The 24,472-nt window shown below is 32.5% G+C and overlaps 1 protein-coding gene across 1 annotated transcript; it reads left to right on the top strand.

The window, feature by feature from the left end:
- The first annotated feature begins 1,060 nt into the window (after positions 1 to 1,060).
- Positions 1,061 to 23,855, top strand: LOC124367514 (protein SYS1 homolog). Its single transcript, XM_046824392.1, has 4 exons — positions 1,061 to 1,211; positions 11,913 to 12,101; positions 13,079 to 13,146; positions 19,674 to 23,855. The coding sequence occupies exons 1-4, from the start codon at positions 1,197 to 1,199 to the stop codon at positions 19,912 to 19,914; spliced, it is 513 nt and encodes a 170-aa protein (XP_046680348.1). The 5' UTR covers positions 1,061 to 1,196; the 3' UTR covers positions 19,915 to 23,855.
- Positions 23,856 to 24,472: the final 617 nt, after the last annotated feature.

Here is a 24,472-nt window from a genome sequence, read left to right on the forward strand (position 1 = left end):
TAATGATAAATTTGCACAGAAGTCTAAAGGTGTCCCACTAGTTAATTACCAATACTTCATTTGGACTGTCTAACACTTCATTCCTTGGTCTATTTGAATTCACTCCGCTGAGGTCCAGTTCATAGAAAGAGTTGTTGAACATGAGACATTGTCATCATAAAGAGTGTTCTTGGTTTAAAAGAATTGGTGTAAAATTACTGTATTTAAAAGAAAAACATTATGTTAATAATTAATTATTTACTCAGGTTTGATGATTTTTAACATAGCAAAAACTTTGAAGCCAATTATCTCACAAGAATTTTTTGGCGGTTAGTCTAGAGATGCGGAACACCGCCCATTTAATGCATAGCATTTAGGTGCATACATATTCCAATCACCTCAAAATCTTAGTTGAGAGTAGAAAGAAGAGATCGTATCTTCGTCTGACGCTGATGAACTGATGAAAAACATTTGCATCCTGCCCGCATGCTGTAGCAGATAAATTACATATGGAAAGTGGTCCTAGCGATGCCTAGCTCGATAGATATTTGTGGGTGAAAAGTAATATTATAATTATGTTGTGAGTAATGATTGTGTGATAGCTTGTTACCCTTAAATAAAAATTAACATTTTTACAAGTTTGTCCCTTGATTGCGAAGAAAGGATTTTGGATTTTTAATTTTAGAAAAACGAACCTTTCCTCAGAATTTAAACAGCATTTCTTCATTATTTGTCTGTTAATAGTATTATTTTTTAAATATGCTTGTTAGAACCCGAATCTTAAAATTACCAAACAAAGCCGTTTTACTGATGAGCGTGTATCTTCTGAAAACGCATTATATTTTAACTTTCATAAAATGATTAATATTAGTCCTTACAGTAATTGGTTCATGGAAATGGTTACTTAGCATGGATAAGCAGTCCATCTGCTTGTATGTAGACTGCAATTATTCCAAAATATATATTGAACTGACCTATAGTGCCATAGAATTATAATTTAGTTATTAGATCCCATTCCTAAAAAATGTATTTTGAACTTTTTACAGCAATGGTGATATCTTATGTATAAAAAGGTAGTAAAGAAACATTTATGTAGAAGGCTGTGACATGTTCACTCACAGTTGGATTTTGGCCTGTCAAATAAAATGACAATTAAAATTAGGTTGTATGAGGTTATTATAAAAGTACAGATAAAAAGGTGAAATCAGATTTGAAGAATGATTACATTAAGTGTAAGTACATATAGTACTTATGTTAGCAATAATCTATTGAAATTAATTTTTCTGCAAAATTATGAAATGCTAGACTATACCAGGACTAATGTTCTTTGTAAAGGTTACCATATGTCAAACACAACACTCAAAAGTGTTTGTTTTTATTTTGAATGCACCAGGTTTACTAAATGAGACAACATGGCTCAAAGCATATTGAATGTTGGAATATACATTATTTCATTTATTCTTAAGATATATTAAGTTCTTAAGATCATAATATATGTTTGTGTAAAATGTAACCAGGAACTTAGGCCCAGACTATAATATTATTTTGCATAGTATCTATTGAACCAGAATAACTTCTATTTTCCTTTATTAATATTTGTCTTACACTAGACCTACCAAATTTAAGTTTTTTCCAGAAATAAAAAAATAAATAAATTCAGTTATACTTGACTGGATAGTTCTCAAGAGGTGGCCACATAACCTATCTTTAATCCTTTGGCTGTTTTACAACGATTTCGTGTTTTTGCTGAAATCAGTCTCACAACAATATATTGTTGTAACACAGTAAATTTCCGGTAATGTAATTTTATTGACAAATTAGCGAATTTATAGACCAATCTAAAGGATTTTCTCCACACAAAAAAATTTCATTTTACACTTGTCTGTGTGGGTAGGGTACAATAAGCGGACCCGGTTTTTTATATTGAATGTAATCATGGATACCTAATATTCGCATCTCAAATCCTAGACTATTAATCGATATAAAAGTATCTATCTATAGTCCTCAATAACAATCATATGTTTTAAATTAAAATATGAATTTAATATTTACAGTGATCAAATAAATGATTATAACCAAAATTAGGAAAACTTAAGACAATCGTATTTGCTCTCTCTCACAGTTACAGAAGTTGTTTCTTTCCCACAAATTTCACATAATGGGTTTTTCGGTACCGTACGAGTCCAACATGTTGTTGAAGCCACGAAAAACATGTCTTATCATCTTTCAAAGCAATGTTGTGTAATTTTCTAAAATTAACTGCCATTTTTACTAACCAAATGTTACTTATGTAAAATTTAAATATTACCTTACGTGTAGTATTTGACAGTGTTTACAGCTGTTGATGTAGATTATTTAAGTTAATTGTTCAAAATAATTAATCAGTATTGATTGATTATATTGATGGTTGTGATTAAGTAATATCGGTTGCCAATTTTAATATAAAAAACCGAGTCCACATATCGTACCCTACCCGTCTATGTGCGTATATATGACTATTTCTAATTGATGAAAAATTACCTCAAATTCATGTAAGGTACTATTGGGTAGGGTACGATAAGCGGACCCGGTTTTTTTTATATCGATATTGAAAAAACAATATTACTCAATTCTAACTTTTGATATAATTAACTTAACCGATACTGATTTTGAACAATAACTAACTTGTATCAACTATAAAAATGAAGGGTACTTTGGGATTATACCGACCACACCAGTATGAAGAACACAAAAATATAAATTTATACTGAACAAACATGATAGAACGAAAAAACAACTCTTTAATTACAAAATTACAAACTTACAAGCATTTCCAGGCATTGTGAATGGTATTGTTGTCGCTGTTATCTTATCTTTCTCGAGAATCCCGATTACAACAGGCCACGCGGCATCACATGATTTGCACGGTACATAATTGCCTTTCCATTACAATTCAATTTATATTTCTGATCAGATCCTCTAGAATTTGATATTTTACTGATAGGTACTATCTCGAGGGATGTTTTTCTTTCGTTGACATCAGCGCGAAGGCATGGCACTCGCATTTTGGGTGGCGGAGTGTGATCAAGAATAAAAACAAGTTTTGAGTGTTTTTTCAATAAAGAGTTTAGTTTTAGTTTGATCATGTTTGTTTTTATTGAATTTTTGTGTTTGGAGAAATGTAGAGGTCAAACACGGAAGTACAACAAAGCGACGCACCAGCTGAACGGGCGGCGAGACTCTGCAATCACGTTATCTACTAGACCGCTCGACTTTGACCTCTGTCTGAGGATGGGGAGGGGTTTGCGATAAGACAATTCCTGTTTTATATTGACGAAATATTGTTCTACGCTAATCTAGTAATCAGTAGAAGCAAAATGTCAAATAACGATTCATGTCTGGGTGTGGTCGGTATAATCCCAAAGTACCAAATGAAGTTTATCCCTGTGAGTGCCAGGGATCTCGCTACGAGACGATGTAAAAATACGCTTGAGTGCCGAGAGTCTTGGAGCGAGACGATTTCTATTTCATTTTTAGAACTTCTATAACTTATCTTTTACTGGCTGATTTCATACCAAATGCCAATAAATGAACTAAACTAACCTTTTCAACTATTATTTTTACTTTTTAATGCTGTTAGGTGACGTAAAAAACTAACTAAAATACAACAATCGCGATCATGGTGTCGTGACGAGTAGCTGAGCGTGTTTTAGGTTATATAATTTATTGTGAGTTTATTAATTTAAAATATTTCTAAGTTATATTAAATATTAAAATTAATAAAAAAGTTATGACAGTCACTTCCAAATGTCCATAAAAGACAGTGTTGTAGAATTTGTTTGAAAATTGCCTCAATAAAGTTACGTTTATGTTTTGAGTTTCGTTTTAGTAATTTTTGTTATATTACACATGATTTAGCATTGTTTTAAATGGCTTTTATCATTAAAGTATATAAGTTTTGAAAGGAATTAAGAAAAGCTTTTTATGGGAAAAAATAAACTGAATATTTTCCAAAACCCTATGCTTTTTAGCAAAACAAACCTCTAGCGCTTGAATATTTTTTATAATTATGTTTATTGTATAATATTAGGTTATTACACATGATTTTAGGGTGTTTTTAAATGGTCTTTACCATAAAAGTATTAACATTTAAAAATACAATTTTCTTATATTACTTATTTTACCTAAACTGGATTTTTATTTTGTTTCCGTAGAAAAGTCACTGTCCAAAGTGATTTTGAATTTTTTAAATTATATAAACATCTTATTGTTTTATGTTTCCTAATAGACAATTTATTTTCCTTTCAAATGAATTAAGAACGAGCTTTTAATGACCAAAAATAAATGTTTTTATTTTTATTTTATTTTTTTTATTCAGAATTTATTTGTGAAACCTTGCGTTTTAGTACAAATAATCTCTAGCAATGAACTATTTATAAACATTTGTTGTTTATGGTACAATATTACATTATTACACATGATTTTGGGTTGTTTTCAAATTCTCTTTATCATGAAAGTATTGCAATTTCAAAATAATATTTTTTTGTAATAGTTATTTTACCTCAAACTTGATTTTTATTTTGTTTCCGTGGAAATGTTGATGTTTAAAGTGATTTTTTAATGTAAAAGATTATATACAAATTTAATGGTTAAATATTTTCTAATACGTAAATCATTTTACCTTTAAAAAGAAGTAAAAGGGAGCTTTTTATGATCAAAGATAAATTTTATGTAACGTTTTTTCTAAAACCTTGCGTTTTTGTCCAAAAACCTCTGGCACTTTTCGCAGTCACACAAAAAATAACTCAGCACTTTTCAACATGGATTTGATTTTATCTCTGGCACTAAAAGGGTTAAAAAGTGCCATACCAGCTGACCTGCTTGCAGATTATCTCTTTGAGTATTTGTGCAGAAGAGAAGTACGGTTTTCTAGAAAAGATGCTTCAACAACTTCTCGAAAACGATTAATAATTGCTATACAGGAGAAAACATTTAAATAATTTTTCATATTTCTTGTTATAAATGTTTTTTATGTTGTTATCATTTCATTATTATGTATGAGTTATTCCTATTTTCAGTTCTAATAGTTTGTTTGTTCATTAGAGTTCGCCCCAATGTTTTCCACATTAAAATCTGCTTATTTTTGAGCATGTAAATGTTAAATTAGGTGGAATAAAAAGTCAAAACCATATAGAAAAAAAACAAGAATTATTTTTTTAATAAATTAATATTCTTCTCTCGTTTATTGTAAGGCTGCACAATAGGAGTGTGGAGTTGGTACTTTAATATTACCAGGAGGCCACTATTTTTGGCAGATTCTTATTTACAGGGGACCTAAAAATACTACATTATTAGGAAGAACATTAATTTGACTTACCATAAAAATTTCATGTTATTATGACAGTTGGTCTTATTTTCTGCTTCACAAAAGGAAGCAATGTCGGTGAGAGTTTAAGATAACTTTTAGGAATGCTCACATGATCTGAGCTTGAATTTGGGTATTTTCTTTTTTCACCAGAAGTGCAGGGTGGCACCAAGGGCATCTCCAAAGTTCCACTGATGGCTGGAACATTTCTAATACGATACATTCCCAGCCACACATCACATGCCAGATCGTAGAAAATCAAGGCGATGAAACTCTAAAGATAGAATAAATTACATTTAATTCATGACATTAATGCTACACAAATAAGTAAATATGAAAAACAGTGTTAAATATAATATTTACTTAAAAAAAAAACTCACTTGAGAAAACAAAAGTACTTTAACCAAAAAATTCACAACTTAAAAACCTTCAACAATTGGAATAGCCTAATATACATGCTGAAGTTGGTAAAATCAAACCAAAATAACAAAAATAGCCTATTTGCCCTAAATAAAACAATTTTAAATAAACAATTTTAGTAAAACTTTTAACTGCAGTTAAAAATTCCTTACTTTGTGTACATATGTCAGTTATGAATCAGTTTAATTCATGTATTGAAGCTAGCTTTAAATTGTAAATTAATTGACCGAACTGAGCAATTGTACAAATGATAACCACCAGTCTGAAAAATACCATCAGTACTGGGTGATGACGATGTCCCAGTTCTAATCAAGAGTAAAATAGCCTAGAACATTTAATTTGTTTGGTCAGTGGCAGCTCTTGGTTAACTCTTTTTATCTTAAATTTCCGATTGATATTTAACTGACCTAAGATTACATCCCTGATTGTCAAACTTATCTGACCTCAGATTACATTGGACGAACTGGTACGTGATTTGAGGTTGGTAAAGTACCTATCAGAAAAGTCCCTAGCTACAGTGCGGGCTTCGGTGATACCTATGGCGCCAACCCTCACTTCTGGCAAAAAAAGGAAAAACATCCCTCGAGGTATTACCTAAATTCAAGGTCAGACTACGTGAGTGCTCATTAACTTTCTATATTTATAAGATGTTTGTATGTATTTACCTAATACAGGGTGAGTTAGATCACCGTTACCACTGATTGTAATACGATAGAAACTCTGTTTCAACTGAACCCCCTCCCCCACGTTGTGGCCAAAAAAATCTCAAAAATACCCCTTTCATATTTAAAAAAATAGTTTTTATTCTATCTTGCTGTAAATGTACAGGGTGTTAAAGTAACAACAACTAATAAGTTTCTTTATTGAACAACCTTGTTTTGGTGGACTTGATGAAGGACTTATCAAAAGTATTAGTAGTGTTAAACTGTTGTATTACAATTTATTGCATGAATAAAATGTTTTAAATCATTAGAAATTGTTATTCTTTTCCCTATAAAACAAAAACCCCTTGAGATAAAGCCAAAGTTAAATAACCATTTTTGTTTTTACTACCTTTAATTTGGTGTAATGCAAACCATATGGCTGTATTAAGTTAACACTTTAATGGACACTGTATTTTTTATTAATTTACACTATGTGGTATAGCTGCTATAGCAGTCACATCAATCGCTTACTTAAGAGTCATGACTGCTATGGTCATATCAGAATGTGATTCACAGGGGCATGACTGTTATAGCAGTCAAATTAAAAATTCATTTTTTTATCTAATGTGTGTCGAAATAAAATAAAAAAGTAATGTTTATCAGTTTATTATGTCTTATTAACATATTATAGCAACTTGTATTTTTAGGCAACCTATTTTTACAGTTGGGAGCATTGCCAATCAGCTGATACATTATGAGCAAGTATCAGCTGCTGTCCTGCAATAAATGCTTGTTGTTCTGCTTTGCTACTAGTGTCCATTTTACAGCCTAGACATGAGTAGGTCTAATGAAGACTTAGTTAAAGTGATCAGTGAAGTGTTGGATTTACCTAGTGAAAGTGATATAGATCCAAGAAGTGAGCCAGTATTGTTTGATGTGTCTTTTGATGTAAGAGGTATAACAAATAATAACCTCAACAAAAATGTGGTAGCATCAATTACTGCAAGTACTTCTTCTAATCCAAATGATTTCAATGACAACCAGTCATTTGATGATGAACATTTGCCTACTAATAATGAGTCTGGTGTTTCAAGTTTGGCTACTTCATATGTTGATAGTTCAAGTGAGGCAGACGACACAGATGAAAATCCAAATTACGAGCCATCAGATGTAGGAAGTACTGCAAGCTTTAATAGTCCTCTGCAGAGGAACTTGAAGCTGAAGTAAATTTTAACCAACCATCTACCTCAGAAAACTCAACAAAGCCTAAAATCGTTTGGTCAAAAGATGCAAAACCCGTACCTAACTTTCAATTTGACAAAGATCATAGTGGCATCAAATTAGATTTACCTACACATGTGACACCATACTTAGTTTTTTCTAAACTTTGGGATGAGGATATTATGAACATGATTTGCTCATCAATTAATAATTATGGTAGGCTAATGGATAAACGATCTCGTCCACATGCAAAAGGACGAAGATTGAAGAACTTTAAAGAGGTGTCTGCAGAAGAGTTGAAAATATTTCTTGGACTTTGTTTATTAGGGGGCCAAGAAGGATTTTCCCGAGTAAGAAGTATGTTTTAACTGATCCCCTGTACTTCCACCCAATATTTTCTCATTCGATAAGTGGTAGGCGTTTTGAAGCAATTTTGCGTTGTTTTAGCTGTTGCTATATAACTCCTCAAGAGTTGCCAGAAGATCCTGATAGGCTAGCTAGAATAAGGCCACTATTGAGCAAATTACTTAAGAACTTCCAAACTTCCTACATACCAGAGGAAGAGTTATCACTTGATGAGAGCCTATTACTGTTTCGAGGTAGACTCTTTTTCCGGGTTTATATCAAAAACAAAAAGTCAAAATATGGCATTAAGTTTTATGAACTTTGTTCTGCTAACGGATACGTTTTAAATGTTGAAATTTACCAAGGACATGTTAGTGAAAATGAAATTGGTTCAAAAACCGAGAATCTTGTTCTGCGACTCCTGCAGCCGTACTTAGACAAAGGACATCACATTTACATGGACAATTACTACAACAGTGTAGTCCTTTCAAAGATTCTCCTCTCAAGAAAAACCCACAGTACTGGAACACTACGAAAGAATCGTAAGGACAACCCAAAAGCTGTGACAAATACAAAACTGAAGAAGGGCGAGCACATTTGGATGAGACACGAAGAGGTGTATGTTTCAAAATGGTGTGATAAAAGAGAGGTTCTGGCAATTACAACAGGCCATCAACCAAAAATGGTAATAAGTAAAAATCGCCATGGCACAGACCAAAACAAACCTGTTGAAATCACCAAGTACAATGATTTCATGTCAGGAATTGACCGTTGTGATCAGATGGTGTCCTACTACTCGTGTCCCAGAAAAACAAGAAGATGGTACAAGAAAGTGATGTTTCATTTGTTGGACATAACTACTTTCAACAGTTTCTTCATTTACAAGGAACACCTACAATCCACATCAAGTTTTATTGAATTTAGAGAAAATCTAGTTTGTGGCAATCCGATGAGGTCTTTGATAAGATTTTCTCTAAATTCAATAAAACTTGATGTGGATTGTAGGTGTTCCTTGTAAATGAAGAAACTGTTGAAAGTAGTTATGTCCAACAAATGAAACATCACTTTCTTGTACCATCTTCTTGTTTTTCTGGGACACGAGTAGTAGGACACCATCTGATCACAACGGTCAATTCCTGACATGAAATCATTGTACTTGGTGATTTCAACAGGTTTGTTTTGGTCTGTGCCATGGCGATTTTTACTTATTACCATTTTTGGTTGATGGCCTGTTGTAATTGCCAGAATCTCTCTTTTATCACACCATTTTGAAACATACACCTCTTCGTGTCTCATCCAAATGTGCTCGCCCTTCTTCAGTTTTGTATTTGTCACAGCTTTTGGGTTGTCCTTACGATTCTTTCGTAGTGTTCCAGTACTGTGGGTTTTTCTTGAGAGGAGAATCTTTGAAAGGACTACACTGTTGTAGTAATTGTCCATGTAAATGTGATGTCCTTTGTCTAAGTACGGCTGCAGGAGTCGCAGAACAAGATTCTCGGTTTTTGAACCAATTTCATTTTCACCAACATGTCCTTGGTAAATTTCAACATTTAAAACGTATCCGTTAGCAGAACAAAGTTCATAAAACTTAATGCCATATTTTGACTTTTTGTTTTTGATATAAACCCGGAAAAAGAGTCTACCTCGAAACAGTAATAGGCTCTCATCAAGTGATAACTCTTCCTCTGGTATGTAGGAAGTTTGGAAGTTCTTAAGTAATTTGCTCAATAGTGGCCTTATTCTAGCTAGCCTATCAGGATCTTCTGGCAACTCTTGAGGAGTTATATAGCAACAGCTAAAACAACGCAAAATTGCTTCAAAACGCCTACCACTCATCGAATGAGAAAATATTGGGTGGAAGTACAGGGGATCAGTTGAAAACATACTTCTTACTCGGGAAAATCCTACTTGGCCCCCTAATAAACAAAGTCCAGGAAATATTTTCAGCTCTTCTGCCGACACCTCTTTAAAGTTCTTCAATCTTCGTCCTTTTGCATGTGGACGAGATCGTTTATCCATTAGCCTACCATAATTATTAATTGATGAGCAAATCATGTTCATAATATCCTCATCCCAAAGTTTAGAAAAAACTAAGTATGGTGTCACATGTGTAGGTAAATCTAATTTGATGCCACTATGATCTTTGTCAAATTGAAAGTTAGGTACGGGTTTTGCATCTTTTGACCAAACGATTTTAGGCTCTGTTGAGTTTTCTGAGGTAGATGGTTGGTTAAAATTTACTTCAGCTTCAAGTTCCTCTGCAGAGGACTATTAAAGCTTGCAGTACTTCCTACATCTGATGGCTCGTAATTTGGATCTTCATCCGTGTCGTCTGCCTCACTTGAACTATCAACATATGAAGTAGCCAAACTTGAAACACCAGACTCATTATTAGTAGGCAAATGTTCATCATCAGATGACTGGTTGTCATTGAAATCATTTGGATTAGAAGAAGTACTTGCAGTAATTGATGCTACCACATTTTTGTTGAGGTTATTATTTGTTATACCTCTTACATCAAAAGACACATCAAACAATTCTGGCTCACTTCTTGGATCTATATCACTTTCACTAGGTAAATCCAACACTTCACTGATCACTTTAACTAAGTCTTCATTAGACCTACTCATGTCTAGGCTGTAAAATGGACACTAGTAGCAAAGCAGAACAACAAGCATTTATTGCAGGACAGCAGCTGATACTTGCTCATAAAGTATCAGCTGATTGGCAATGCTCCCAACTGTAAAAATAGGTTGCCTAAAAATACAAGTTGCTATAATATGTTAATAAGACATAATAAACTGATAAACATTACTTTTTTATTTTATTTCGACACACATTAGATAAAAAAAATGAATTTTTAATTTGACTGCTATAACAGTCATGTCCCTGTGAATCACATTCTGATATGACTGCCATAGCAGTCATGACTCTTAAGTAAGTGATTGATGTGACTGCTATAGCAGCTATGCCACATAGTGTAAATTAATAAAAAATACAGTGTCCATTAAAGTGTTAAAAGTTTTTTTTTTAGATTTCTTAACACCCTGTACATTTACAGCAATATAAAATGAAAACATAAAAAAATGATCTATGTCAAGAGACCTTTAAAATGAGATGCCACACACCCCACCTTCACATTTAAATATTTTCCAACAAAAACCCCTCACCCCCTAAACAAATTTTTTTAATGTACAAAATAATTTTATAAAATTCTCTGGCCACAAAATAACTTAATTCAATTGAAACAGTTTCTTTCTTCACCTGTTATACCACTAAACCAGTGGCCTAAGTGATCTGGTTGACCCTCTATAGCCTATAACAAATAGTAGATAGGAAAGAGTTCTCGCTGACATTGTAAGTTTATTTTAAAAATAAATGTATATTTAACATTAATTGTTACATTTGCTCATTTGTGTAGCATTAATGTCATAAATTAAATTTCATTTATTCTATCTTAAGAGTTTCATCTTAATCATTAATGCTTTGATTTTCTATGATCTGGCACATAATGTAAGGTTGAGAAAGTACCGATCAGAAATGCTACTAGCTATCACTGCGGGCTTTGAAGATGCCTTCGTGGCCACCCTGTACTTCTGGTGAAAAAAACATCCGTCAAGATAGTACCCATTCTGAATGAAGTCAAAATAACTAATCCAACATAATAATAATTTATGTAAACTTGTAGTAATTTTTACATTTAATTGGGATTATTTGTTTTGAATACCTAGTTCAAATTTAGTAATTTAGGTATTAAATTTTATTTAGAGATACGTTTTAATTAAAACTTTAGAGGATAAAAAAATTTTGAGGATACTTAATTTATTTTCACTATAATTTTAAATTGTTTAAAAAGATTAGTCTGATTTTGATTTATTCTCATAGTCCAAAAAATGCAAAATATTACACAAAGATTTTATTTTTAAAACCACTTGTCGTCTGTAAAAGTTATCTCTCAGTCCAGATCCGAGTCAAAGATGACAAAGTTGACGGGTCAGTTCCGCAGCTCTCAATGGGACCCTCTACTGATAGTTGCACAGATCATAGCTCTACAGTGTGTTTACTACGTTGCTCTGGGGCTGTGGCTCGCTGCTGTCAATTTACTGGTCGGCACATCAAGATCACTTGACCATCTCTTCCGTTACCAAGTAAGTAAATTGGATTTGATCGAATCTTTTCTATGTAATAGAAGTGTTTAAATGAGCTTATATACTCAATATTATGAACTTACATTAATTTGTATACAGTTTGCATCCATAACGTGTATTGCATAATAAGTTGTCGTTGGAACGTTAACTAGAAACAAGCCATTATTAATTAAATGATGTAAAATTTTGTTTTACAATTTTAAAATAAACGAACATACCTCTTTTTACATTTTAGAATAGTCAAGGAAACTTGGAGAAATTTAGTTATTATAAGTACATAAGCCTATATCTTTGGGAATATTTCCTACCTACAGCTTTTACCAGGTTGGGTTGTTAGATTTTAAGAACAGTTCAGTAACTAAGTAAACACTCAACCATTCAAAGCTTTAGCATGGAATTTTGTAGGTATTTAAAGTAGGTAGCTCTTAAACGTTCACTAAGGAAACTGATTCACTAGGTATGTTATGATTTTTATATACCTTACAATAAAAACTATGTTTAAAAATATTTGTTGTGATTACATAATTATAGCCTTTGTTTACAATAATAAATGTCATTGTGTTTCTGGTGTCATTGGAGTGATTTTCTGTGGATGTAGTGTTTTGAAACTATTTAATTTATTCAAGTTCATTTGAATAGAAATTTGGAGAAGTTCTTGAAAAAACTTATCCAAGTTCTATCCTAGAAACTGTTAAAAAATTGTTATTAAACCATGATTTTCTACATTTTTCATCTACAGCTACACACTAATTAGTTTAGGTTTAAAAATAATGTTGGTATTTTAATAAGTTTTTTCTCAGAATTATCTTTCTGTGCCATTTTGAAAGGCATTGTTTGTTACTACTCCCTTGTTATGCTGTGAGCCAAGTGCACAAAAGCCACTGGTAACAGGTGGTAGTGACTAACAAAAATAAGGTTTGGTTGACTATTTTGAAGTTATCAAAACTTAACTGACACTGATATGAATTGTTTTGCAGGAAATCCATGTAAGAGATGTCCCTGGTAAACTAATCATTGCATCATTTGTACTCAACTCTCTAACAGGGTAAGTTACGCCTTTTATTTCTTGCTTATACACAACTAGATGTCGGATCAAATTACATGTTAAAAGAATTTAGAAAATGTAGTTTAGAGTAAAACCAACAACTTTTATTTATGTATGATCTAGAAGAATAAAAACTTACATTCTACTGCCAATTGTAAATATCAAATTGTGCAACATCTAACTTAGTCCATCAGTTAGATTTTTCAAATTTTAAAATAGTACCATTCCCTAAATACTTGTATTTTATTGTTTTGATGGGTCTAGGACAAAATTTATACCGGGTGTTTATAAATACGAGGTCTGTCCAAAAAGTATCCGACCGCCGACCAGTAGGCGGCCACGGCGTAACCGACCGGCTCGAACCGGTTATTGGAGGGGAGGGGCGAGCCTACTCCTTTCCATATTAGGCATTGAATACTATCTGGTCACTCAGTGAGTCACAGCACTTTGTTCTGCCGCATATCAGTGGAGAGTAATGACCGATCTGGCAGGCCTTCAACGGCCAGAAACGCTGAAAATGTTGAAGGTGTTGGTGCAGCAATTAATGAAAATTATCGATTGACTGTCCGAGAGCTGGAAGAAGATTTAGGAATACTAAAATCGTCAGTTTGTAACATTTTACACGAAGATTTAATAATGAACTGTGTTTCGGCAAAATTTGTTCCTCGGCTGCTGACAGAAAACCAAAAGAACTGTCGACTTGAAATTGTACAGGACAATCTGGATTTGATAAAAAGTGACCCAGGGCTATTTAAAAAAGTTATTACTGGTAATGAGTCATGGGTTTATGGCTACGACTCTGAAACAAATGCTCAATCTTCACAGTGGAAAACTCGCGAAGGGCAACGGCCGAAAAAAGCAAGACAAAGTTGAAGCAATGTCAAGACAATACTGACAGTTTTTTTTTTACCAGGACGGCGTTGTTCATCACGAATATGCTCCAAGAGGCCAGACAGTGAATAAGGAGTATTATCTTGAGGTCCTAAGGCGACTACGAGATGCAGTGTGAAGGAAACGGCCTGAACAGTGGACAAGCCGTGACTGGATCCTGCACCACGACAACGCGCCAGCTCATTCCTCAAATCTTATTCAGCGTTTTTTGGTCAAACGCGACATCAACCAACTACAACAGCCTCCCTACAGTCCTGACAAGGCTCCTTGTGACTTCTGGCTATTTCTGAAATTAAAAATTCCTTTGAAAGGAAAAAGATTTGATGATGTTGAACAAATAAAACAAAATGCAGCGTAGGACCTTTTAGCCATTCTGCAAAATGAATTTAAGGAGTGTTTCCGGAAGTGGGACGAGCAATAAAAAAGATTTGATTTAACTCCATTCACATTGATTGAAGTTTGGAAAAAACTAGGCTTTTGACTTGATGTATGGCTGTATGACGAACGGAGCTCACATTGAACACTTGTAGGCTTTTTAACTATTTGAGTTACTCTTTAATTTCATTTAAGTTTTATATAATAAATACTACAAAACACTATAACTCCGATATTCATTTATAAACATCCAGTATTTTAAATATATGCATTAATATAATTATTAATAAATTAAATGTGCATCTATCTGTAACAATTTCAGGCACAATGCTTCTGCCAAAATATCCCACGTGTACTTTTACAAAGACCAAGGTATAAGTTTTATGAAATTGTGCAATTTTTTCATGAAAATGTAGAGAGATTTTTTATATTCACTTGTATAAAAATTGTAAAAATCGTATGAAATTGTCATAAAAATACTGCTACAAACTTATTGATTATTATAAATACTAAGGAGGCCAAATATATGTAGTAGGCCTACATTAGTTAAATCATTAAAAATTAAATATTAGTATGGAAATTTGGATTACCAACTATAGAAGCAAGTGCAATACATGAGGCAAAACCACCAATTTAGGCAGTCATATTGAATTAACATGGTTTGTAGTTCAAAATCTCAACTGTTGATTTTACTTTTTATTTCACTTCACTTGATACACTTTAGATGTAAAAACAAATTATTGGACTCTATGTTATTTGTAGAGAACATTAAAGGTATAACATACAGTAAATATTAACTTGTACAGAGTGTATACAAAACAATACAGTAATTAAAGCAAATACTATTTTTAATTGTTTGTAATGAACCTTAACATTTTTAAGTTTAAGAATTAGTTGTGAAAAACAGTAAGGTCTCTTTACAGAGAAAAAGAAGTTGCCGACCTGGTTTTTTCAGTTATTTCATTATAATTGAATCCAAGGGCAAGTTTTTATTGTGTAAGCACAGAACTTGTTTTTTAAATTAGAGAAATTTTTCTTAAGAAAAATGAATTGTCAGCCACAATAGTTTTGGAGGAGGTCAAAGTGGAAGAATGTTAAAAAGGTTAAGAATTCAACTCTTGTGCCAAGAGCCGATGAGATCGGCCTGCAGGTATTTCTGGAAATCACCGTAAGCTGACTAGATTGGCTTTTTGAATATTTATTATTGTGTTACTAAATGTTGACATAAGCATTGTGCTCATTTTATACATAATAAACCAAATAAACATAGATTATCTATCTTGATTATCTGTCTTGATTTATCTGATCTTGACAGGAGTGCCAATGGCCCAGATGGCCCAGCGGTCTAAGACTTGGACTTAGGATCTGAGTTAGAGATAGCGCAGGTTCGAATCCTGTCTGTGACCCTTGCACTTTTTATCAGTACCATCGACCTTGTACTGTATCGATTCTCCCCTTTATTCTGTTTGATAAGATCCTCGCACAGGCCAGTGGCCCATAGGACGGACAGAATAAGGCTTAAAAAGGGATCGCCCTCTTCTTTAAAAAAAAAATTGTTACAGCTGGTAAAAGCTATTTGTCAAATATGAGAGACAACTTTTATGCGAGTACAGATTTTAAATATTTGCACTAATATATAAGAAAAGTCAAACTCAACATTACAATCCATCCTATCATTAGGTAGGTAATATATTTACTTTTGTAAACTTGGTAAGTTATACTTGTTACTACTTACATAGGAAATAATAAAAAAGTTGCATACAAATGTATTAACATCAAAAAGTTTAAAGGTATCAACAATCTATTCATCTATAAATGATACCTCATTTATTGAAATTGATAATGAGATAAAAAGTTGTGGCATTTCTTATGGACCTCCTCCTCCCACCACTAAAACCAGCTTATGGACCTCCAAAACCTTCATATGAACCACCTCCTAAATCATCCTATGGACCTCCTCCCAAACCATCCTACAAACCACCAAAACCATTTTTTAATCTAGTAACATATCATATTTACAAGTTTTTCCAAGTTTCAGAAAATTAAAGTTTTTTCTTGTTTCAAAAGTTGATGTAAGTTTGTAGGCATTATAAAAATAAAAAGTTATTTTGGATTAAAAAAAACATTAAACATGATAATTATTATTAAAGTTGAAAAGTGATATTGTAACAAACAATCAGCTTGACTCAACTTTCATGGTTTAAACAGCTGAAACTGCTTTAATGTTAAGACACAGCTGATTAGAACAATAATGAAGTCAGATAAGTAAGTTATTTCCTTGTTTATTTTTGACAAGATATCACCTGTTACTTTCACTTGTAGAAATATTATTAGTTAATAATAGTGATCTTATACTATTTAAGATGGCAGGTTTTCATTTAACCATCAAGCTGACATAATATTTATGTATTGAAAAGCATATGTTACTTGGAGGTTATTTTTAACCCATCTAATGCCTCATTAAGACATTTTCCCTAGTTTTTCAAGATTTTATATTCCAATTATAAAATTCTAACAGTATCCAATTCAGCAGCATTGATAAAAGTGTGTATTATTTTAGTACAGTTTATTTTATGAGAAAGCAAACTTTTTCATTTCTTTTGCGGATAAATAATAGTTACAAATCTTTTTCCTCATTTTAGTGGAAGACCATTCGTACAGAATCAATATAAAATTAATTTCAAAAAGTGCCAAAATGTATTGTTTAAAATTGTATCTTTTTTTTAAAGTGTACATATTTTTGGGTTTATTTTGTAAATTTCATTTTTATATTAATAGAACTCAGAATGGGAAATGTTTCTGAATAGCTTCATTAGCCTAGGAACATGTAATAATAATATATTCATGCCCTCTTTTAGATTTCTTGTACCTTAGAATCAGAATATCTTTATTTCATAAACATCAAGTTTAGAAAGTATCATTTTAACTTAAAACAAAGACTTTAAATGTTAAATATTTACAGAGCTTCATAATGTCTGTAATAATTCATCAGTGGCGTAAAAGATGTGTCAATGAACCAGTCTTTCAGCTTCATCTTTAGAGTTATTTTATTTATATTAATACTTTCTTTCTGTTTTATTTCATTTTGTAATTTAATTATAAAATTTCTCTCTTATTATAAGTAGGGTTTCTAAGCTGGTTATCTGTTTGTGGAGTTTCTTTTCTGCACATCTTGATACTTCCAACTGCTTAACCATACCAGTCACTATCAAATTTACACGTTCTAGTTCATTCCTTAGCTCCAAGTTTAGCTGCAATAAATCTTTTTGTCTGTGTCGTTTAGCACTGTCTCTTCAATTTCCTGTTCATTATTACTCATAATTTTTATTTTGCTTATGTAAAACAGGCTACTGATCCGATACTGAGCATCTATTACACTTCCACACAATATCTTTCTTTAATTCCTTACACTGCTTAACAGATAAATTACTACAAGTTCTATGAAACCAATTTTCACAAGCAGTACATTCTATACTGTATCCTCGAATTCCCAATTTATTTTTGCATTGTCAGGTGAGTATGTTTATTGTCACTATCTTATCCAGGTGAGCTTGTAGCCCTCTATTCGCTGATTTAGCTGTCAATTTTATTTTTATACTTCTCTGCCTTTGTCTTCAATAATTTTTTCTTTGCTAGCTAATAAACTGCAAGGTTTAATGATGTTTCTAGGTCCATATCTTGAATACTCTATGTATAATTTTTTGTTCAGTGGTGTCCTTGTTGTCATTAACTCAGCAAAGTTGTCATTTTTGCCACATGCCACATACTGCACGGTCCTGTACAGCGTATTGCAAAATATTTAACTCCAATACTGCAAACACTACAGGAGTGTTAAGATTAATGTTTGTTGATTTAAGACATTTTGCTTTTACTGTTTCTATTAAACATGTTAAAACTGGAAAGTTGAAGAATTGAGGTTTAAGTTAAGAGTTAATACACAACTGACATCTTTGTTAAAATAAAACTTTCTTATGGTAAGTGTTGTACAAAGCTTCCTGTGAAAATCTAGGTCAACAACTCCCTAAGCTTTTAAGCAGTCATTTTATACTGGATTTGAACCAGGTCATCCAGGGTAGTAGACCAGTATTTTGCCTCTGTGCTATCCTGCTGTGTAGATAAGAAAGGCTGAAGGTTAGATAAATTACATCTATCACTGCCACTACCTTTATCTTGTAAAATGCTTGCTGAAAAGTCTTAGTCTTAAACTCTTAAAATAATACTTTCATTATCAGCTGTTAATGTTAATTTACAAAACCTTCTTAACCATTTCACTGTTTATCCAAAATAAATGTCAGGAACTTGGCTGTTTATACCTTTATAAAAAAGATTAAGAATTAGAAGAATGGCAGCATAAATTAATCCTAGATGTAAAGTCCAAGTTAAAAGTTTGTCTTGGAATAAAAGTTCTCTTACAGTTCCAGGCTGTGCCTCCTAGAGTTGTCAATAAGATTAAAATTGAAGAAAACACAAAACTCAAGCATATAACTGTCACTATATATTAAAAATACACAAACATATGACACTGCTTTAAAACACCTTATTTTTCATCTCTAGCAGACATAGGTGTTTCTGCTAATATCCTGCTTGATCGACCCAAAAATTCCCTATTCATTTCAAATTTGCATAAATAGGTTAATACTAATATTCAGTACATGAAATAACTATAACGGCTAATATACATACAACTAGCCTACCTAAATTATAAACAAAATTACTTTGAAAGTAAAACAATACTCATTTCTTTCACTAAATCCAACTCTGAACACTTTCCAACATTTTATACAGAATTTTACTAAATAATTCTACAAATAAAGTAAATTATTTGCAACAGATCATAAACCAACTAACTACTGATATAGTAATAAAACATTAACAATGATAAGGGTGAAATTTGTTTTTCATCATTCTTTATTGCACGATACTGTTAAAGACAACTTTAATATCAGAGCAAAATTGAACTTGATGTATTAATTGATAAATCAATAGACCCACAATCTAATGTAACCATAACTTTTATCAACGATGATTTATGTTTAATATATTTAGAAGGTATTTTATACTTATGTGTGAATAATGTTTCTGCAACGCTAGTCAGTTGTTGAGGAGATAAATTGTCACTGATGCGACACTCATCAGCTATTGGGTTGTCAGAATAACGGCAGTAAAATATTGATTATTATATCTTGTGTCTCAAAGGGACATTTTTTACCTTGTTATATTTTATTTTTCATTGTTAAAAATTGTTTTCTGCTTGTGGACAGGGCGTGTGGACTGTGGTGCCTGGTACAGAGGACGAAGCAGTGTCTTGACTTCTCATGCACAGCCCACCTGATACATCTTCTGGCTTGTTGGTCCTACAATGGTCAGTTTCCTCTTTCCATCAGCTGGTGGCTGCTGCACATCGCCTGCCTTGCCATCATGTGTATCTGTGGCGAGTTCCTCTGCATGCGCTCCGAGCTGAAGGCCATCCCCCTCAACTTAGGACCCAAGGCGGATTTATAACCTCGGAGATCACCGTACACTTTGTGTACCCATCATCATTCGCGATGACCTATCACTTCGCACTAGGTTTCGCAGAGAAACCACAGAGTCGAAGTTGGACGTAAACTGCAAGGCCTATAATGTTTTCACACTAATTTCTTACAGCTTCAATTAGTGTTGTGTAAGATTGATATTTCAAAATTACTTTTAAGTTTTCTACATAATTTCTGCTCTTGTGACAAATTTCATGGTTATTGTGCTTATAAAATATTAAAAGAAAGCAATTTACCAAAGATGGATCTACTTGGTAACATGTGCCATATATTGAAATTGAACTATTACATTTATAATTAAACAGCTATTTGTTCTATACGCTACCAAAGTAGAAGATTTCAAAAAGTAAATACAAGAAAAAGTGTAAAAATGAGCTGATGAATATTTTACTTCTGTTCTGTCCCTTATTTAGTATGTTTTTTTTTATATATTCCATATCTGTGTATGAGTATAAAATAGTGAAATTGGTTTACATTGAAGTCTTGAAAGTATTAACACTTCTTATTATATTTATCTATATAAGAGGTTCTACCTGAAAGGTATTTTAATATGCAGATGTAATGAAAATATGAGAATATATTTGCTACTGAAATCCTACCACATACCATGGAATTTCATGTAGAAATTCTATCAAATTAATAATTATAGGAACCATTTCACTTGCCTTCATCCTGCCCCTTAACCTCGTACATACAATTGTAAAATGGATCCGGAAATTAGAATATCTTCTAGTTACCATGATTTATCTATTAATTTCTGGAATTGTTTGATATTAAAAACTTACATGATGAGTATGATGTCATATTTTTCACGATTTCAAAAGTAATTTTTGTTTGGTAAGATGGAAAAGAAAAAGCCAAACTTAGTGAACATATTTTATTTGTGTATACTTTCAAAAGCTAATACTATATTTAATATATGAAGAAAGGTGTGTTTAAGTAAAAGGGAAAAATCTTTTACTTGTCACTGTCACCATGTAGTGTTTTCTATCTGAAAACAAAAAGCCATACCATAAAATTATATTTATTTAAAAAATGACATTTTGTTAAAGGATGTAAATTATAAAATAGTTTGGTTGTAGTTAAAAAACAATCTGACTTGCAGTGATATGATGTCTTGAAAGTGCGCTTCAGGCACTTCACTTTTGCAGACTTCTCCTCGGTGCTCCGCACAGAACTTAGTGTCACACTTGCTGCAGTAGTTGTCATTCTTTGCTTTTCAGCTGGACGAATTTTGCAAGTTTTTCTCTTTTTATTTACCATGGGAAGAACTGGAATTGCTGCTTCTTTTCATCCGAGATCACCGAGAACCATACTTCTTAACTCCCTTGAAAGATTTCTAATTGTTAAGCATTGTTCTAGCCATGGATTAACTACTGCTGATACAACTTATTCAAAATTTCTCCTTGTCATGGTTGACTTTTTTTTAGAACTCCCAATTTAGAACTCAAGTCCCAATTCAAAATTACAAGTGAGTTTATTTTTCCTGACATTCAAGTCGTAGAAAATATAAAGTGGGCTTGTTTTACCTTTTCTTGAGCACGATCTGACTGAACACATTTGGTCCATAGTATCTACTCCACCTTTGGTTTTATTATACAGTAGTGATCAATCATAATGGATTTGTCATTATTTCGATTTACTCCCTGGTTTTGGTGCATTGCGGAAATCAGGCAAACCACCTAGTTCTTCTTAGCCAAATGTGATAAAAGTGTTAAAGTGTCACTGAAAAGGTATTTTGAGTCACCTATGTCTCTGTTCTTTGCTGATTTCATACTCAAAGTATCTATAGTTTGTCTAAATGGGCTGTTCCCAAAACTGTTAGCTTGTAAGGCTCCTTGAGTATTTCCTCAGGGAATGGAATGGTTGTAAACCAATTATCCATTATGTTGTTGTTTGACTTGTGAATAGAAGCTGTTAACTTTTAAGCATAGATGTGAGAAAGGGGTCCTTTAACTGGTGTATTTTTTCCTAAATATGGCTAAGCAACTAACATGTAACTGGAACCAGTGTCACAAATCATAATGATTTGAAAACCATATTTGGTTGGTTTTTTAGGCATACACATTTTGAATCAACATCTGCCTTTAAATAAGAGAAGTTGTCATCAATTGTAAGATATGGGCCAGCCTCATTGTCAATGCACAATTTCATGAATGATTCCCAAAGGTTCCTTTGTAGGTGCTAAGCTGTCTATCACTACTATCTCATCTTGAGTAGTTTTGTCATTGAATCTTTGAAAATCCAATAAAGATTTAAATAGCTTTTCACTGAAGCAAGCTTCATAAACAATCATTTACAGAAGAATAAAACATTACTGCCATATTTAAGCTGTTTTAAGAGCAGAAAATATCAGAACACCCAGAAGTGCCTTTATCTCTGTGGGAGAGGTTTGACTGTTTGAAAATTGAATAGTTAATTAGCCTTCATTCGTTTGAGTAAAAGTTAACTTTATCACAGTTTCAAAAGGAAAAACAACAGAAATGCATCCAAAGGTGTTAGAGCATCTTTACACTTACTCTTAGGCTGTTGTCGGATGTTAGAAACATTTCTAGAGTCACTTCTTGTACTAACGGTTGACAACTCTTCAATCCAGGAATGAAAATTTTTTCATTTTATTATTTTTGTTGTTTGTTACACAGTCGATCTTGCAGATCCAGGACTAGCAGTAAGAGTAGTTAAAGTATCACTGCTGTCAGGGCTTGGCTGAGTATGGCAAGTATTATTACTACCAGGATCAGCAGATGGAGTTTGCTACAGTTTGTTTCACAACTAGATAGTGTCCATTGCTTGTAGAACTTGCTAATCGGAGGTGTGTAGGCTAACCATTCCTAGTGTGATGGTGAATCTTTGTCATGTCCCGCATAATGATTACGTTTTCTTTTGAATTTTTTACACAATTCATCATCTGAAGATGAAGGTTCATGGTTGTCACTTCCATATTATGACTAAAATATTATCTTCTGATTCACTTCCACTATTTTCCTCATCTTTGTCTGTACCAAAGCATTCACTATGTAAAAGTCTGATGATGGCAGTCTCATTTTATGAAAAAAACTAATTGTAAGGGCAAAAAACACAGTAAACCCTAACAAAACTGAGCAAAATAATGAACTTGAAATATTGCATTACATTTTGACACTCTAAACATACACAAACTATGCTTTGATTTAAAAATCAAATTATAGCTGAAACAGCACCACGTGAAAAAGTTACACTTTTGTTATGATGTAATATTCAGAAAGTGACGTCAAGGGCTCAATAATGGGACCTGTGTGCAAGATGGTTTGAAGCACACTGACCTTGGGAGAGTAATGTAGCAGTAATGTGACTTTGTAGTGGCCAGTACAATCTACAAGACAACTAGTTCTATACAATCATATTTGTGTTTCTTATAAAAATCATGACATCACACCATTCCAGAGTTAAACTATGCTTTTGGTGTGCCTTTTAAAAAAGGAGATGCGTGCAACGCTCCCATTATACTGAAGATAGTTGTGTGTGAAATATGAGTAAATAAATTAATAAACTTTAAAATCAAGTCATGAATATATTCTTTTGTTTTAAATATATATATCCAAAATGAATCTTTTATCTAATACAAATTCAAACTGTAAAATTTTGTGTATCTTAAAATTAAGATTTCATTATTATTTTGATCATCAACTGAAAGATCTAATAACATTTTCCTGAAAGAGCAGTAGAATTCCTTTAAAGTAGTATATAAGTAAATAACCATGAAATCTTTCTTAAATTTAGCTCACTGCTTTAATAACAAGCAACTGCAAAAAGAATATAAAAGAAGATGAATGTTAGAATATATCATCCAACAATAAGAATGGTATTTGATGTTACTTCTACATCCTTATTCTTTGTTTGATTAAAATCACTTTACATTGACCACTTGCATGTAGTGTTAAACTTTTTAAATGTTAATAGATTGTTTAATTATGTATAAACCAAAGAGAAGCTGTCATTTTATTATATTAATATAGGGGTTTAAAACAAATGATAAATTTGTCTGTGAAAAGCATTTTTGTGTACGTTTTATTTAAACATTTTTACATGTTTACACTTGTCTTACAAAAATATTTGTTCTACTAACTTTGGATTTTATTAAATAAGTAAATTAACTTTAACTTCTAATTTGTATAAGAATTGTTTCCATAGTGTAAGGGTTGTAAAAAGTGTATATATTGTTCAATGTAATATTGTATAATAAAACAATTATTTAGAACGGTGTTTGATATTTATTGAGGAGAGAATGTTTACTAAACAAGGATATTGTGCCTTGCTCTCCACCTCCCTAGGTAACTGTAATCTTGTTCACAATTCGTGTCAGCATCTGCTTATCCGGCGATCGTGTGGGTTCCCATAGCCAAGATGGCTTTTACTGGTTGATAGCTGCGATTAAAATCAGCGTGCCCCACGTCTTTAACCCGGTTGCGCGTAATAGTGATGGGGAATTATTGACGCCATTACAGGTTATCATTTTATAAGGTTGAAAGGGATAAACCCTTTGCCAA

The sequence above is a fragment of the Homalodisca vitripennis genome, chromosome 1 (assembly GCF_021130785.1).
Source record: "Homalodisca vitripennis isolate AUS2020 chromosome 1, UT_GWSS_2.1, whole genome shotgun sequence".
In the NCBI taxonomy this organism is placed as follows: Eukaryota; Metazoa; Arthropoda; class Insecta; order Hemiptera; family Cicadellidae; genus Homalodisca; species Homalodisca vitripennis.